Below are 16,669 nucleotides of genomic sequence, written 5' to 3' on the forward strand. Positions count from 1 at the left end.
CACTAAAGTCAGAAGGATAACTTTGCTCTTCATACGGTAGCCTTGTCCCAGAGACTACAGAGACGCCTGGGAACGAGTCAGGGCATTAAGACTTTTTACTGGAACTGGCTTGGGGTCTACCACTTGAAAGAATGCGTGCTGATATCGTGCGTGAAATTGCTGTGCAGCAAGCTGCAGGGATGCAAATAGTTGATCATATCCGCGAATTAACTACAAGACCTACTCTCAGAAAGGTCATCGTGGAGCTGTTCCAAAAGCTTTAGAACGTTGTCCTGCATGACAAGAGATTCGCGAAGGCGAAAGTCTAGGGATGCGTGGCCCCGTTGTAAGGCGCCCAAGTTTCCACACCAGACTTCCTATACAGTCAAATCGAGGCCTGTATCTTTCAAAGCTCTACTAGCCTCTCACCTTTGAACCGGCCGTGTTCATTCTCAACAGCTACGGCGGGCATCGATCCTTCATACTGAGAGTTGCTGCTGGCCAGAAACGAAGACAAGTCTTTGAACAAGCGCATGCAGACATTGCAGCTCTTAGCAATCGCAGACATTGCAGCGTTTGTACCTCAGCGTCTTCAAAATTTCGGAGTTACATAGGTGAAATAATAAGGGTCGTGAGAGACGATGCGACGCATGTGAGTTCCAGGAGGCCTTGAAGGCGGGGTCGTCAGCCGCCCCACGCATGCAGGCTGACACCATATGCTGGTTGAAGTCGCGCCTGCCGGCGGCCAACCCAAGCTCCATCGTCTTCGTTCGCGTCGATGTTGTCTATTACAAGCAACTAGGGCCTGCTGCGCAAGCGACTTTACGACATGTCTGGATTCGAGATCGCGGGTGTTGTACTCGGCGCAGTTCCAGTCCTTATTGCAGCGGTTGAGCAATACAACAAAGCGCTCGATCCTGTGAAAGCTTTCTTCCAGTGGCAAGAAACACTGAAGGAGGCCCGGCGGACTCTCTGGCACCAACGTACCTCGTATGAACTGACGCTACAGGCTCTTCTGAAAGGGCTTGCAAGCAACACAGAGCTTGAAGAAATGATGGAAAACCCGAGAAGTGACCTATGGAGTAGCAGAGATATCAGACTAGGGATTGAGGAGAAGCTGGGGGTTGCCTATCCCAACTACCTCGATACTGTTAGGGAAATAGGGACAGCCATGACGACTCTCTCGACGCATCTTGACATTGACAAAGCGAGCGGGGTATTGTGTTTTCCGGACCCGGTTTTCGTGCACTGTGCCGTACTGAATCGAGTATCACAGAAAACCAGGAGCGAACTAGAAGCCGTTGTAATAGCCAATCCACCAGTCACGACTTCGGAAAGGGGAAAACCTAGATTCGAATTTCGAAGAAGGGTGAAGTTCACAATGAGAAGGAGAGAGGTGGCGGCTTTGATGCAGAAGTTGAACGAGTGCAATGAAAGACTGGACAAATACCTAGAGAAGGCAGAAAAGCTTGACGACGGGCCGGTCACAAAACCCCGCGGGAGATCAACGTTCACGGTTCCGTTGTCGCAGATCCAAGAATATGCCAACAGCCTTCACTGTATCCTCACCCGAGCTTGGGGCTGCCTAGCTCATGACGCTCATTGTGCAAATCTGTTGCTGGAACCTCGGACGAAACTGCCAAAGGGTCATGAAACACGGTTCACGCTGTCCTTCTTGGATCCTTCTCTGTCTTCGAGATGGCAAGATGCCGAGATTCGCGTTGTCGATAGCTCAACCTCCACGATCGGGTGAGTACTTACCATCCAGTTGCTTTCGAAGCCATAATACATATAATATAATGCCTGTTGTGGAGCGCTCTGGGACTCTCGATCTTCCCACTTGACTTGCTTGGCAATACCAATCAACAATTACATCTGGCCCCCTCCCGTAGAAGGTGGACTCTCTTAGCAGCAACCAGGCATGGTTCTTCAGACACTCACAGCCCGACTTGATATCGCCACAGCGTTAGTGTTGATGTACTGACATTCCTTCAAAGCGGAATAGGCCGGGTCGGGTTTGTTGTCTCGCCGCCAACACCGTCTTCGACTCCAGCACCGAACGACAATACCTCAAGCCTTAAAGAGATTACAGACCTGTGCTTAACCTTACGACAGGGTCAATCACCGCCAGCGTGCTTGGAGTTTCATCTAGACTGCCAAACAAGATTATTAGGTATTCGTACAGTTAAAAAGCAGCACTCGAATTCCGATGGCTTTATTACTTTGGAGGAGCTGCTGACTGCGCCGCCCATGGAGAATGGGAGGCCGGCAAAGCTGTCTACAGGGGACTCGTATCAACTCGCTGTCACTCTTACTTCCTCCTTCCTACAGCTTCATACTACACCTTGGATATCATCAGAATGGACTAGAAAGGACGTCGTCTTTCCGATGAACGGCAGTGCGTCCAACAAAAGAGTCGATTTCAAACGCCCACATGTCACAAAGCTATACCTTTCTTCCAACTCCAACCCGCCGGGTGCGTACAAGTGGTTCTCCCCTCCGCGATCAGCCTCTGCCCTCATCCGTGGCGTGTTGTGACAGCTCACTCAGCTCCCCAATTCAAGTACACTGGCAATCTATGGGCCTGCGAGCTGACTTGAATCCCAGCAATCATTGCTGCAACACCGGACAACGACGGTGGTAGGCTTCTAAAGCTCGGAACCATGCTTTTGGAGATCTTCTGCGGGCAAAGAATAGAAGACCGCAAGCAGGAAGAGAATCTAGCAATATCTGGTAATTCAGATGATGTCACAAACCTTGGTGTGCTTCGGCGATGGATTAAAGCCAAGGAACAGGAAGGGAACCTTTCTTGGGCAACCAAAGATGCGATTTCGCATTATATCGCTTGCTTTGCGGATCCTCGCGCTGACTTACAGAACACGGATTTCCGTCAAGGTGTCATCGAAAAAGTCATTTTACCTCTGTTAGATGAGCTGCACCATTGGAAAGGGGCCGCTTGACTGGGAAAGGCTGCCGCTGAGTTGTCAATTGCTCCACTTTTTATTTCCTAGCTGAAGTGAATGTATGAAGCACTGGTCAGTAGCATGCAGCGTGAAGGTGAACTGCGCTTCACTCTGCGCGTCGTTGCCTTTCCAACCTTCCACCACTCTGCGCATCCAGTTCCTTCTCTCATCGCCGCGATGCGCCCTCGCATCCACACTTCAGCCTTCTAAACCGCGCACGATGCATTCAGTGGCTCAAAGGCTAAGAATCTCTCAGAGTCAACAAGAAGGGATGGCCGACGATGAGATTCAAGCATTGGTAGCTGCGCAAATCCGCCGCGAGATGGAACAAGCGGAGCTGTCCACACGTCTTGAGAAGCGATTAACAGACAAGACACAGACCACCCAAGACGTCGAAGACACGCGTGAAGCGGAAGAGGAGGAGATAGCTGTTTCTGATGCGAAGACGGAAGAGACCTGCAGTGCTGCTAGATCGACGAATTTGACACCAGTTGAAGAAAACGAGGTGAGAGCGCAAGGCTAAACAATCGGAAGCAAGCTGCTGACGCCGGACGCCAGAGCGATGACACTAAAGCAACCAGCCGGCTCTCATCGCTTTGGAGCCGCGAGCAAACCTGCTCCAACACCTGTCCCTACACCTGTCCGCCAAACCACGCAGCCATCCTCCGACAAGTAGCTCTGAACCTTTCCCGCACCAACAAGTACTTCAACGCGATGGCAAGCGAACTGCTCGCAGCCATCCAAGAGCTCTGGATCCTAGACGGCGGCGGTTCCCTGGAGGCAGCCGCCGACTTGGTCATCCAGGACGTGCTCAACCGAGGCCCGGCGTTCAACAATCTCGAAAAGGTCGGCCACCAGACGGCTTGCGCGATGTGGTTGCTGCAGTGCATACGAGCTGGCATCTACCATCCGGCGATGGATCAATGTGGTCATGGGAGGGTGGTGGGGTTCAGTGCGTTAGAGCTTGGGGCTCTACCATTCTCTGTCAGTGGTGCGCGCGTCTGAAGGGGCTGTGTTCTTGGGAGGCAGGAAATATGACTGTGGCTTGCAGTCTTCAAACAGGCGTTGCATTTTACAAAGCCTGATTCGGGTTTTTGGGGTGCTTTGCAAAACGTGCGCTATTTGACCATATCTTGATAATCCATGGAACTCAGGGCGGCTGCTTTAATCTCCGACTCTAAGGTGCGTACCCATTGCCGGTTCGGTAGGGTAGTGGCGCGAGGCCTTTGGGCTCTAGATACGCTACCCCCAGCTCTATTCATTTCGTGGCGTGTCCAACCTAGTAGAGGATCTCGGAACTTTTTGTTCAGCCCAAGTCAGATCACTGCACGTAACTCGGCCTCGTTCCAGTAGCATCTCTCATAGCCATAGCATATCATTCTAATGCGCCGCTCGGCCGCGGGTACCTGGTTCTCTAGATGCCATTCCACCATTTCCAGTAGTGCGCAGTGACTGCTACCAGAAATCCCCCCTTCCCACAAAGTGTTCCAGACGCATCACCAGCCCCCATATCCCTCACTTCTCGGCCCTCGCTGCAACGACAAGGGCAAAGCTGTATACAGAGGTCCCCTACCTTAACTCAATGGCTGGGAAATATCTTGGCCCCGCGAACCCGTAGGCGGTTACGCTCTGGATGTCGATGTTGCCGCCGTGTGCGAGTGGGCTCCAGAGCTTTAGGAGGATGAACCTGCCCGAGCTAGTGGTGTTATAAGGAGTTAGCAAGGACGACATATATGTGGAAGGGGCACAGGACCATTCCCGGTTTCGGGTAAAGATCAGGGCGAGATAGGTCGTCAAAGTACAACAAAATCCAAGACGGAGACTGTAGGGGACACTCACACAGGCGGATCAAACCTGACCGTAATCCGACTCTTCCCCTTCTCGATAAAGAACCTCGCATGCGGCGCCGGGACCTCCTCTCCCCCCTCCCCCGCCGCACCCGGCGCCTCCCGAACCTGGAACCGGCTCGGCGCGGTCCGCTGGATGGCCCTGACATACCCCAACGGCCCAGCCGGCATCCGCTCCACCCAGTACCTGGTCATGTTCAGCGGGCGCATCTCGTCGTCCTCGTCCGTGTCGCTGTCGGACTGGGGCCGCCATCTGCTGTCGCGCCTCAGCCGGTCCGCGATGGTGGCTGCGCTGGACTCATCCTCGTCGCTCGGCTCGTCGTCGGTGTCGGTGGAGACGGTGAAGGGCTGGGTGATGGGTGGGAGGTCCACGCGGGGTGTGGACGGCTGTGCTGGGGCGCGAAAGGCGGGCCAGTCGCAGACGTCGTAGGTGCTGTTGCTGTTGTCGGATACTGTGGGGAGGAAGAGGTCTTCGTGGCTTCGTGGTCGTGCCACTCCCCTTGGATGCGCGGCTTGGCGGAGCTGGTTTGCACGCCTGCTGTATGCTGCTTGGACTTCCGGGTCGCGGAGGCTCTCCAGCAGCGTGAGCTGTTCTTCTCGGTTCCGTGCAGGTGCGGAGCGTAATGGCGGCGCGGTGGACGGGTCGAGGTACTGGATCTCGTACTGCGAGGTGCTGCTGAGCAGCTTGTCTTGGGCCATGGACACGAAGATCATCCCCTCTTGCACGCTATATGTATTGTACACGTCAGCCGCGGCTCTGTATGGGGTGTCGAAGGAGACCCACGGAGCGGTGAAGCCTCGCCCGGGCGCTTTTATGACAAGCTTTTGCAAGTCAAAGGTCGTTTCGCCTTGGTGTCCGAGCACAAGATTGCATCTCGAGCTCTTCGTGCAGTAGACGCTTTTGTCGTTCCTGAGCACATTCTCGGCCCTGTATAGAGCAGTGGAATCTGCCGAGTACTCTCCGCCGTCACAGCTGACGATCTCCATCTTCAGCCGGCCGGGGACGACCTGCCCAAAGTAGCCGTACTTGACGGCCTGGAAGCCTGTGTCGCCGCTGTCATGATCCAGCTTTCTTCGCTTAAGTCTCGGTCGGTCGGTGTCTGGCTCTGTGGGAGCTTCGAGCCGGGAGATGTCTGGCAGCTGGAGCGGCTCGTCGAGAAGACTCGTCAGGTTGGAGCTCAGCTGAGCGAGACGCTCTCCGGCCTCCTGCAGCTCAGTCAAGCTGCTGCTCTGCTCACGGTGCTGTCTGAGACGGCGCAAGCTGTTGAATCGCTCACTTGGCGCAGCTCGTGGCCTGCGTCGAAGGGAGTTCGTAACAGACTCTGGCGGGGCAGGGGGAGCGGGGTTTGCGTTCTGCTCGGCGTTCGCGTTCTGCTCGGCGTTCCTGGCTGCCATTTCCCTCCACGATGGGATCCGCGGGGTAGGTCTCGACGAGCGGGCTCGGCGCGGTGGCATTGACGGTGACTCGCGATGCTCACGCCGATGTGCAGCCTCGGCTTCGAGGTTGACTCGGGTCCGCTCACGTTCTCGCTGGAAGACCTGGCGAAGCTCTTGGATGCGTGCAGGGAAATTGTCCCGGTGTGCGGGTGGGTTGGAGGTCGAGGATGCTGGTGGGAAGTCGAAATTGCCAGACATGGCGGACAAGGGCACGGCTCTGTTCGGTGGTTGGCCGGGCCTCGTCATTGAAGGATAGCCTACCGCGGATTGAGTGAGGAGCGCAGGCTTACCCGAACTGGAGACAGTGGGTCATGAAAAGAAACAGTGAAAGCCAAATGCGGAAGTGGAAGCGGTATTGAAACCCTTCCAGGAAACAGTGAAGAGTATTACAGGTAAGGAAGTGGTGTAAGAGAGGGTGAGAGTGAGAGCGAGAGTGAGAGTCGTCGTCGGATGTGCCGCACTTGCTCAAGGGTGCCCCCGATCCCCGCTAAGCAATCTAGGTATCGATAGGCAGGGATCTTCAGGGACGGGCCGAGGCTTGGGAGTCTAAGGCGAACATCTGAATATCACTATCTGAACTGAAGAACCAGAGGAGGTATTTCAGCACTTCACTAGACCTTCCTTCAGCAAGCCCTCTCACGTTCGGAACACTTCACTCAGCATATCGCTCTGTCGAAGGCTGCTCACACAACAACTGCGTCTTCCAATATGTCAAACGGCGCGCTGCCCGCCGAAGACGCTGCCGGGGAGGTAGTTGCAGCGATAGCTCAGGCGCAAACAATCAGCCCAGGTACACAGTCTCTTTGCTTCCATGCGATAGAGCTCCCGCTGAACTTCATGATCAGATGAGATCGCTCTCTACGACCGCCAGATCCGCCTCTGGGGCGTCAAGGCGCAAGAAAAGTGAGCCCCAAACACAGTGATCCTTCACAGCGTAGCGACTAGATCGCTGACGCGTAAGAACCCCTCTAGAATCCGCACGGCCAATATCCTCCTCACATCGATCAAGGCCCTAGCGAGCGAAGTGGCCAAGAACCTAGTCCTTGCCGGTATTGGCTCCCTTACAATCGTGGACCACGAAGCTGTCACCGAAGACGATCTGTGCTCGCAACTCTTTGTGTCAGAGGCAGACGTAGGCAAGAACGTAAGCCTCCGCAGGCATCGCCAATCCACATCCCGCTGACCGTATGAAGCGCGCCCAAGCGGCCGTCACCCAGCTCCAGAAGCTCAACCCGCGCGTCACCATCACGGTCGACACGTCCGACATCCGCAGCAAGCCCCCCGAATTCTACCTCCCCTTCGACATTACCATCGCCAGCGACCTGGACTTCGCAACCCTCTGCACCATCAACGCCTCGACGCGCCTCGCGAACCGCCACTTCTACGCCGCCGGCGCCCACGGCTTCTACGGCTACATTTTCGCGGACCTCATAAGTCACACCTTCGTCGTCGAGCGGGAGAAATCCAACGTCCCCACCGCCCTACGCGCCGAATCCGCCACGCGCTCCGTAATCGGCGTATCCACCAAGAAAGAGAACGGCAAGACCATCGAAATGGCCACGAAGCGTGAGCTCTACACCCCACTGCTGCTAGCCAACACGTCCCCCCTCGCCCCAGAGATCCTACGCAACCGCCGCAAACTAAAACAAACTTCCCTCCTTCTCCCCTGCCTCCGCGCCCTCTGGGACTTCGAAAAAGAATCCGCCCGCCTGCCCTCAACAGACACGCACGCAGACCTCGAGCGCTTCACCCTCCTCGCAATGGAGAAGCACAAGGAGCTGCAACTCCCTGTCGAGACCCTCAAATCCGACTTCCTACGCAGCTTCCTGCATAATCTGGGCAGCGAGCTGGCGCCCGTGACGGCATTCTTGGGGGGGCAGTTGGCGCAGGATGTTATCAACGTGCTGGGCCAGCGGGAGCAGCCGATTCAAAATTTGCTGCTGTTTGATGGAGATGAGAGCCGCGGGCCGGTGTATGCGCTGCATCCGATTTTTGGGGATGGGCTGGAGGCGGTGATGCCGGTTGAGCCGGTGGTGCCGATGGTGGCGGCGAACGGAGGGCCGGCCGTCGAGCTGGACTGAAATCTTTGCTGGGGGATGGCTGGAGATTCCGCTGCATCTGCTTGGCGAGGGGCTTTGGCGTTTTCGGGAAAAGGGGATACCAGAAGGCGACGGTGGTTCAGTCGTATGCGACATCTAGACACAGGCTTATCCGGCCTGGGACACTCGACAGTGTAGACGGGGTTAGTTCATCAGGACTCATGAATCACGTGCTTCCCGTAATCGGTCTACAAAGCAAAATCTGCCGCTATGCCGCACAATCCGCTCCACTCGCAACCAGCAACCCCGAACCCTCACGCCAAAGTAACTCCAACGTCCCCAAGCTGGCAACACCCGATTCATTTCCAATCGCTCTCCAACCCACTACACCGTCCCCGCAATACTCAAATCCCTAATCTCCTGCAACACCTCCTCGACCCTATTATCCAACGCGCCCTCCGCATACTGCTCCCTAATGTCCTTGTCCAAATACTGCTGCACCTGCGCCATGCGGCTATACGCCTCGGCGCAAAATCTCAGCTGGATCTTGACCAGCGCCTCGAAGCTCGGGTCCAAATACGGCACTCTCAGATCAATCAGCTGGGGGATCTCGGTGATGAGCTGCTCGTTCAGGGCATCGTATGCGGCTTTCGCGGCGGTGGCTTCTTGCTCCGCGCGGGGCAGTTTGGTGACGTCTTTGTCGGGCTTCTCGACGAGCCGCTTTACTTTTGCGCGCAGGTTGTCGTAGTCGAGGGACTTGTGGGACCGTTTTTCGATGCAGGCGTTTATGTCGGGGAAGTAGGCGCAGAAGCGGGATATGGGGTCGAGGATTGTGGTGCTGGGGGTGGGAGCGTTAGTGGGTGGCTCGCGTTTGAGTGGGTGGGTTGGGCCACTGTGCAAAGGCCTGTCTTTTTGAGGGGCGCGTCGCTGGCTCACCGGTACGGCCCATCAAGCGCCTTGATCGTCTCGGCATCCAGGTCCTGCACCGCCTGCTTGTAGCTCCGCGACACGCCGTCCCTGGCCCCGGCGTCTCCGTAGAAAGCGTCAATCGTCTCCGCGATGCGCATCTGGGACGCGGTCATGGCGCGCAGCGAGTCTAGATAGCCCTTGGCTTCTTTCTGGAGCTTGTTGGCGGCTGTCTCCATCGTTCGGTACCGCCGCAGCTCGGTCTCGAAGTCGCGGTCGTTGGTCTTTTCGACGTGGCCCGTCTTCATCATTACTTGCGTCGTCGCGCGGGACACGCCCTTCTTGAAGCCTGTAGCATATTAGCGGGGGGCTTCGCGGGTGTGAATGCGGAGACCTGCCTGCCCAGGACATCTTGGTTGCTTGTGTTGTGCTCCTCTGATAGCTGTAATATTCGGTCGAGGTTGGAGGTGGTTCCTGAGGATGTGTGCGCGGATCAGCCGGTTGATAAGGCGCTTAGTTGCGGACGATAGTGTACTGAGGACGATGGTATGGAAGTTGCCAAGCGGGTGCAATCAGCGAGAAGTGGCCAAGGTGTGCGTTGCGCAAGGTGGCTGTGTGGGTGGATTGCTGCGGGCTTGAGGGTGACGAATGTGCTCTCGCTGGTGGTCGCTGATGCGGATGTCAAGTCGATCCCGCATCGCGGATCACCGCCCATGTTTCTCTCAACCTCACGGCGCATAGCACGATGCGCCCGGCCATGCGCAAGGTCGTGTGACATTCGCAGGCACTTTACGAACCAAAGCAGCAGGAGAGATGTGAGTATCCTGTCAGTCCTTGCGCCGTAGTGTCCCCTGCGTTATTGCGGTATCAAGGTTTTCTATTTGCCCTGCGTACAGCGCTGATACTGTTACCTAGGACCCGTCCAATGTAGGACCTCCCCAGGTCATCTTTTCAGGCATTCAACCAACAGGAGTGCCGCACATCGGCAACTACCTAGGGGCCCTTCAGCAATGGGTCAAACTCCAGGATGAAGCGAGCCCGAAGACGACATTGCTCTTCTCAATCGTCGACTTGCACGCTATTACCGTAAACCAGAACCCCCGGCAACTTCGAAACGCATGCCATCAGATGTTAGCAGCGCTCCTCGCCGTCGGGCTGGACCCGAAGAGGAGTATTATCTTCTTCCAGTCCGACGTCGACGCCCATGAGAAGCTGATGTGGATACTGAGCTGCCGGGCTCAGATGGGCAATCTGTCTAGGATGACGCAGTGGAAGGCAAGTGTGATGCAAACACCCTTACCAGTATCACACTAACATATCCCCCTAGAGCAAGCTGAATCTCTCAGACAACGCTCCGCCGGTCGAAGCCCTCTTGAATACCGAACTCGAGCTTGGCCTCTACTCATACCCAGTCCTACAAGCCGCGGACGTCCTCGTCCACCGCGCCACACACGTGCCCGTAGGACACGACCAAGCACAACACCTAGAATTTGCCCGCAAATGTGCGCGCACATTCAACCACCGCTACGGGACCATCTTTCAGCTCCCTGAAACCATCCTGTCGCCCGCAAAGCGCGTCATGTCTCTCACGCAGCCCCATCTCAAGATGTCGAAATCGCACCAGGACCCGCGATCCCGAATCCTGATCTCGGACTCGACGGAGGAGATAGCGCAGAAGGTCAAGACGGCCTTGACTGATTCTAATTCTGGTGTCTCGTACGATCCGGTCAAGCGGCCTGGCGTGTCTAATTTGATAGAAATCATGCACCACTCCCGCGCAGATGGCGCTTCTTGCGAGGATATAGCGCGGGATTGTGAGAACCTGACGATGCGCGCTTTCAAGGAGCAAGTGGCCAAGTGCATTGATGAGCATCTCGGCGAGATCAGGCAGCGGTACGAGGAACTTGTGGGTAAGGAGAAAGAGGGATATCTGCGGGAAGTAGCGGAATCTGGGGCTATGAGGGCGCGAGAAAGTGCAGCCAAAACCATGCACCTTGTAAGAGATGCCGTAGGTCTCGGAGGGTTTCAGTCGTTTGTGAAGAAGCTCGATTGAGCTCGGTCGTCAAGCGCTGATGGCACATGCTCGTGTAGAGTATTTTGTATATGTGTATATCTGTCTTACATATATTAAAGGCACTCTTCTCTGCTTAAGCCCTTTGTCCTCGTCCTATGGCTGTTCCCACCTCTAGTTTTGCTCCGCGCAACCCTACCAGTCATTGGGCTTTCCTTACCCGCTTCTTCCGATGCTCATCCGCGCTGCGTGTAAGATTGAGGGTGAGCTCAAGGCGTTCAACGTGCTTGCTTTGACGTCAGCCTACAAATGACACACGTTCTCTTAGGGCTGTGCATGACCGTGTCAACTGCTGCTCGCTCTCTGCCGGCAACGAGTAAGCCTATCTAGTCAAAACTCAAAAGTATCTAGTAGGACTTCAATGCCTCTGGAATTGCTATCAGCAAACGGTTCGGCTCGAGAGTCGATATCAGCGGAGGACACTACGCGTATCCCTCTTGTGATATGGCATAATATCGCAAGGCTGTCGATCCCCCATCCGAGTAGTCAGCTATGGTGGACATCATCGTCCGTGCTTCTTTGTGACACCTGCCAAACTCGTCGAACGTCATTTCGGTCTTATGTAGCAGAAGCTCGCGTGCTCGATAGCGAAAGGGCCTCGCATTGGAGCACCGAAGCACAGTTTTTAGCGTCATCCTACTGGAATGCGGTTAGCCATCCGAACCACGGCTTGACGCACCTTTTGAAGACCCTGAAGTCCGTCAGGATCCTTCTCGCTCACTGAGCTGTCAGACCAGCAGCCGTTACCTCGCCTTGATAACGGGGATCTCCGTATATACGAGTAGCTCATGGTTTTGCAGGCCCCTTCAGGCAAAAGTCTCTCACGAACCTGCAACTACCAATCCGATAGCGCTCCTCCTATGCAAGCCCTTGTTCGCTTAAACGCGGAGTTCTCTCACGAGTGCTCCTTCAACGTTAGTGGCGGGCAGCTTGCCGAGGTTTTGGAAAACCCAAGCTTCACAGAAGGATCACGTTTCAGAACAACGCCACGGCCGACTTGACCATGCTGGAGATCCGGAGCCTTGCAAACAGTCGGTATCGAATTGGTTTTCATTGCAGTTCCTAACAAGCCGCTGTCCAACGTCTCACTCAATTCTTGCACCACGGCTCACAGGACGAGTCACCGTTGAGGCTCGAACGGAGACGCACAACGCCCAGGACACCATGCTGTCCAAACCACGTGGGGACGTAAGAGAAATCCAGGAACCAGGGGCTGGCGAGTTGCGAATGCAGGCACAGAGGCCTGTCGTCGATGAGACCCCCATCACAGTAACTTTGTGCGGTTAGCATCCCCGGCGAAGCTTCCATTTTCTGCAAGCCTCTTCCGGCAGACGCACCTCCATCCCGCTGTCGCGATGTTCGCAACCGCGTTTGACGACTAAGGCTTGTCGTCTCGCTGCGGGCGCTCCCTGGATCACGCGGGTATTGCCATCCTAGTCATGCTATCGCCTAGCATCAGTCCTGCGACGAATAGAGAATTGTACTGCCGTGAGATGGATCATCCCCAGATTCCTTTTATCTGGGATCTACGGTGCTTGGGCCGAGTCAGTAGCGAAGTCGTTGCCCCATATTACCGTGCGTAGGCCCCGCCAGAAGGATCGGTGCGCAGCCATATCAACTCACCCAGTCCAGCGGTCGTGGATTTTGCGACCCTGGAGATAAGCTACACCTTCACGCGCCATCCAACACCATGAGATCGCCCTGAAATCACACTGAGTGGAAGCGGGTATATCATCGACACGCAGAACTAGAACACATTGCTTTGCAGTTTCCGGATTTCACATCGGACGGGTGCGGCTTGCCAGCCGTCAGGTCCAGTTCCACGATGTCGGCACTGGCAGTGGAATCGTGGTCGTGGTTTGGCCTCTGTGTATTGGTTGTTACTGCGCGACTGTAAGGCCTCCCGGTCCAGTTTTCGTTCTGAATACCGACGATTGCAGGATATCCCGTACGATCCTTCATGGATCAGTCAAGAACCTCCAGATTGACGATGCGTTGATCGTTTTCGCTACCGTACGCATCCATCATCCCGCAGCCTCTCGACAGGCACCCCTGCTGCGGCCTCAAACAGACGCTGACGAGATGCTGCAGTGTATCTATACAGTCTTGATTGTGGGCATGCAGGTCATCGCCAACACGAACTCCAACTTAATCCCTCCCGAGCACGGCCTTGACTTCGATCCCGAAGACATCAAAGAGAGGATCCATGGCAGCAAAATGGTTCTTGTGGTGGAGCAATGCATGTGTGTTACGATATGGACGATCAAGGCCTGCCTCCTAATCATGTACTCGCGATTAACGTGAGTTGCTACCCAACATGGCATTTGGTTTAATTTGTGATGGCTAATGCCATTGTTAGGACGACTCGCAAGCAAGTACTCACCTTGAAGATTGTCGCCGCCTACGTTGCGTTCAGCTTTGTGTTCATGGAAGTCTTCTACCTGGGAGTGTGGTGCCGACCGTTCAGCGAATACTGGGCTGTCCCACCCGGAAACGGTATGTGACAACGAGTAGAAGGCAGTCCTGTTGACTGCCTTCATATCTTGTCCTCAACGGCCAGCAGCGTACTGACAACCGCCTCAGTCCAGTGCTCCGCAGCCACCAATCACTTAATCACCAACGCTTTCTTCAACATTTCATCCGATCTCATGATCATCGCCATTCCTCTCCCAATCTTCATCCAAGTTCAGTTGCCGCTGAAGAAGAAGGTAATCCTCTGCGGCATATTCGGACTCGGGATGTTCACAGTAGGTCTAACCTGCACCATGACCGCATAGATCTGAAATCCCGCTAACGCAACTCACTCAGATCCTCTCCGCCGTCCTGAACAAATTCTACAGCTTCACCCAACCCTTCGGCTCCCTCTGGACCTTCTGGTACATCAGAGAAGCCTCCACCGCCATGCTCACAGCCAACATCCCCTTCACCTGGACGCTGCTCCAGCGCGCCTTCAAGCTGCGCTCCTTCGCGGGCTCAGGCCACCACCGCAGCCGCTCACGGACGACGTACCATCAGTTCAACGGCACTGTGGCGTCCCGCTTCGGCCGCCACAGTACGGCTGGGGATTTAAACCGCGCGGAGAGCCAGGAGAATATCAATAAGGGCGAGGTTCCGCTGGAGATATGGCAGAATACGCGGATTGAGGTTTCGTCGACGGAGAGTCCGGGTGTGGAGGAGATGCCGAGTATGCCGGTGCCGGGGATGGAGAAAGCGGTTCTTCCGGGGAAGCGGTATCCGAGTGGTTGAGGGGGATTTTCTGGATTTAATCTGGTTGGAGCTTGGATGGATGTGTCTGGAACTGGGATAAATATGTTCGGTATACCCTGTTAATTTATGTCTGAATATGCTGTTTTCCTCCGTTTCTGCTTGCTGGAATGGTATCTATGTCGCTGACAGGAGTTCTTGATAGTGGGTTGAGAAAACGTGCTCTCATCCTTCCATGCAGCTGGATGGCAACGCTTCTTGTGCTATTGCTGACGCGCTCCTCAGCTCCTCAGCTCCTCAGCTCCTCAGCTCCTCAGCTCATCCTGCAGAGTGGGCTTGGCTAGCTTGGCGGTGAGTCAACCTCCACCTCAGGCTTACTCTTTAAGTATTAGAGTGTCACCACGATGGGCTAGAAGGCCAGTAGCTTGCAGTGTCAGTTCCAAATGATCCGAGGCTTTGTACAAAAAAAAATGCGTATAAGCCTCTGCGCAATTCCTGCTTGCCGCACCGCCACTGCACCGTGCTGTGGCATCAAACATCTACTTCAAGTCTCGTAAAGTCGATCATTCTCTTTCGTCAAGTCCCAGCTGAAGATCTTGTATGCGTGTCGACTGCAGGTGGTGTTTTAGCTCCTGACTCATAAGAACACTCTCGAGCACCTATCGTCTGTATAAGAAGAAGATCTTCTGTTATTTTAGCTACGTCCTCCACGTCTTACAAAGGCTTTGTAGAGAAACAGTGGTAGCCAAATTTCATCACGCTAAAGGTCCACACGTTCTACACTCGCTTTCTTTACCGTACCGCTCTTCAGTAGACTTCAAGTACCATCTGCAACCACCAGCCGATCATGCCGCCAATAACCACCCTCACTGAGCTCTCGTCCTATCTAGCCTCCGCCGGCATCAACTATACCTCACTTCAGCCCCTCTCAGGCGGCACGGCAAACTTCGTATGGCGCCTTCAGACCAGCGACGGCCGGACCTCTATCGTGAAGCATGCGGAGCCCTACGTAGCGTCTATTCCGACCATGCCGTTCCCGGTCGATCGCATGGACTTTGAGGCGCGCGCCCTTGAGCGGATCCCCCGTTTGTTAGGAAGGATGGACATTGAGGTCCTGGTGAAAGTTGTGGGGCTGGTGAGGTATGATGCTGAGGCGAAAGTTTTGGTTCTGGAGGATGGCGGGGCCAAGGTGAGTGGAGCATTGCAATGCCTAAAAGCTCTCTGACTGCCTTACGTACCCGCCGCATCATCTGCCTATCTCCGCTCTATCGCACTTCACGAGACTGACTTCAAAAAAAGACCCTCAAAGAATCCTACACCGACCCAGCGCTCAACATCCCACAGCTGGGAGCAGCCCTCGGTAAATGGCTTGCCGATCTCCACGCCTCAACCACGTCCCTCAGCTCTCCCATCGGCGACAATCAAACCGCCAAATTCATCTACCGCCATTCCTACAACGGCCTCGCAGACGCCCTCGAAAAATTCGGCTTCGATCGCACGATCGGCGAGCGCATCAACGAGCGCTATGGCTCCCTCCTGCAGACCGACGACGAGTGTATCTGCCACGGAGACTTCTGGCCGGGAAACGTGCTGCTTCGTAGACATGGCGTTTCCGTAAGCTGCTCCTCGTTGTCTCATTGCCGCCCAGCCCCTTTCACACATGCAAGCGAGTAGATCTTCAGCTAACAATGCACAGCCCCCAACCCTCACCCTCGTCGACTGGGAAATGACCCGCCGCGGCACCGGTGCCACGGATGTGGGCCAATTTACCGCCGAAGCCTGGCTCCTCGACCGGTTCCGCGGGCAGCGTGGTCTAGCGTCTGCTTTCCTACGCAGCTATGTCGAGGCCGCGAAGCCGAGTGAGGAGTTTCTGAGGCGTGTGGTGGTGCATTTAGGAACGCATATCGCGTTTTGGCCGACTAGAGTGGTGTGGGGCTCGGAGGAGGAGACGAGAGAGGTTGTGGCGATTGGGAAGGAGGTGTTGGAGGGGGCGTTGGAGGGGAGATGGGCGCTGGATGACGTGGTGGGGCTTGGGGCAGGGGAGTAGGATCTGGGCTGAGATCTCGGTAGAGACCCCCTTCATCTTTGAGTCCTTCCACCGCAACGATACCGAATGGTGTCTGTGCTGGAACACCGGTTCTCAAATTTAATGGAAGCGCTTTACATCTGCAAGTTTAGACTTGGCATAATTTATTTGCTTGTGAAGACGCATGATACATCCAT

The 16,669-nt window shown here is 55.3% G+C and overlaps 7 protein-coding genes across 7 annotated transcripts; 5 read left to right on the forward strand and 2 right to left on the reverse strand.

Moving 5' to 3' along the window:
- Window positions 1-3,213: 3,213 nt before the first annotated feature.
- On the forward strand, window positions 3,214-3,947 carry W97_05749 (uncharacterized protein; the record flags this gene model as incomplete). The annotated part of the gene is made up of 2 exons (XM_007783631.1): window positions 3,214-3,447; window positions 3,501-3,947. The coding sequence occupies 2 exons, from the start codon at window positions 3,214-3,216 to the stop codon at window positions 3,945-3,947; spliced, it is 681 nt and encodes a 226-aa protein (XP_007781821.1).
- A 564-nt stretch (window positions 3,948-4,511) lies between these two features.
- Window positions 4,512-6,424, reverse strand: W97_05750 (uncharacterized protein; the record flags this gene model as incomplete). Its single annotated transcript, XM_007783632.1, has 2 exons — window positions 4,512-4,638; window positions 4,782-6,424. 2 exons carry the CDS (start codon window positions 6,422-6,424, stop codon window positions 4,512-4,514), a joined length of 1,770 nt encoding a protein of 589 aa, XP_007781822.1.
- Window positions 6,425-6,934: 510 nt separating this feature from the next.
- Window positions 6,935-8,307, forward strand: W97_05751 (uncharacterized protein; the record flags this gene model as incomplete). The annotated part of the gene is made up of 4 exons (XM_007783633.1): window positions 6,935-7,016; window positions 7,072-7,129; window positions 7,199-7,370; window positions 7,420-8,307. 4 exons carry the CDS (start codon window positions 6,935-6,937, stop codon window positions 8,305-8,307), a joined length of 1,200 nt encoding a protein of 399 aa, XP_007781823.1.
- A 342-nt stretch (window positions 8,308-8,649) lies between these two features.
- W97_05752 (protein hob3) lies at window positions 8,650-9,482 on the reverse strand (the record flags this gene model as incomplete). The annotated part of the gene is made up of 2 exons (XM_007783634.1): window positions 8,650-9,103; window positions 9,202-9,482. The coding sequence occupies 2 exons, from the start codon at window positions 9,480-9,482 to the stop codon at window positions 8,650-8,652; spliced, it is 735 nt and encodes a 244-aa protein (XP_007781824.1).
- A 434-nt stretch (window positions 9,483-9,916) lies between these two features.
- On the forward strand, window positions 9,917-11,224 carry W97_05753 (tryptophanyl-tRNA synthetase; the record flags this gene model as incomplete). Its single annotated transcript, XM_007783635.1, has 3 exons — window positions 9,917-9,940; window positions 10,087-10,452; window positions 10,499-11,224. 3 exons carry the CDS (start codon window positions 9,917-9,919, stop codon window positions 11,222-11,224), a joined length of 1,116 nt encoding a protein of 371 aa, XP_007781825.1.
- Window positions 11,225-13,067: 1,843 nt separating this feature from the next.
- On the forward strand, window positions 13,068-14,488 carry W97_05754 (uncharacterized protein; the record flags this gene model as incomplete). Its single annotated transcript, XM_007783636.1, has 6 exons — window positions 13,068-13,135; window positions 13,183-13,255; window positions 13,334-13,542; window positions 13,602-13,738; window positions 13,826-13,989; window positions 14,051-14,488. 6 exons carry the CDS (start codon window positions 13,068-13,070, stop codon window positions 14,486-14,488), a joined length of 1,089 nt encoding a protein of 362 aa, XP_007781826.1.
- Window positions 14,489-15,293: 805 nt separating this feature from the next.
- W97_05755 (uncharacterized protein) lies at window positions 15,294-16,493 on the forward strand (the record flags this gene model as incomplete). Its single annotated transcript, XM_007783637.1, has 3 exons — window positions 15,294-15,635; window positions 15,746-16,060; window positions 16,143-16,493. The coding sequence occupies 3 exons, from the start codon at window positions 15,294-15,296 to the stop codon at window positions 16,491-16,493; spliced, it is 1,008 nt and encodes a 335-aa protein (XP_007781827.1).
- Window positions 16,494-16,669: the final 176 nt, after the last annotated feature.

Source organism: Coniosporium apollinis (genome assembly GCF_000281105.1).
Source record: "Coniosporium apollinis CBS 100218 chromosome Unknown supercont1.28, whole genome shotgun sequence".
NCBI classification, from domain to species: domain Eukaryota; kingdom Fungi; phylum Ascomycota; class Dothideomycetes; genus Coniosporium; species Coniosporium apollinis.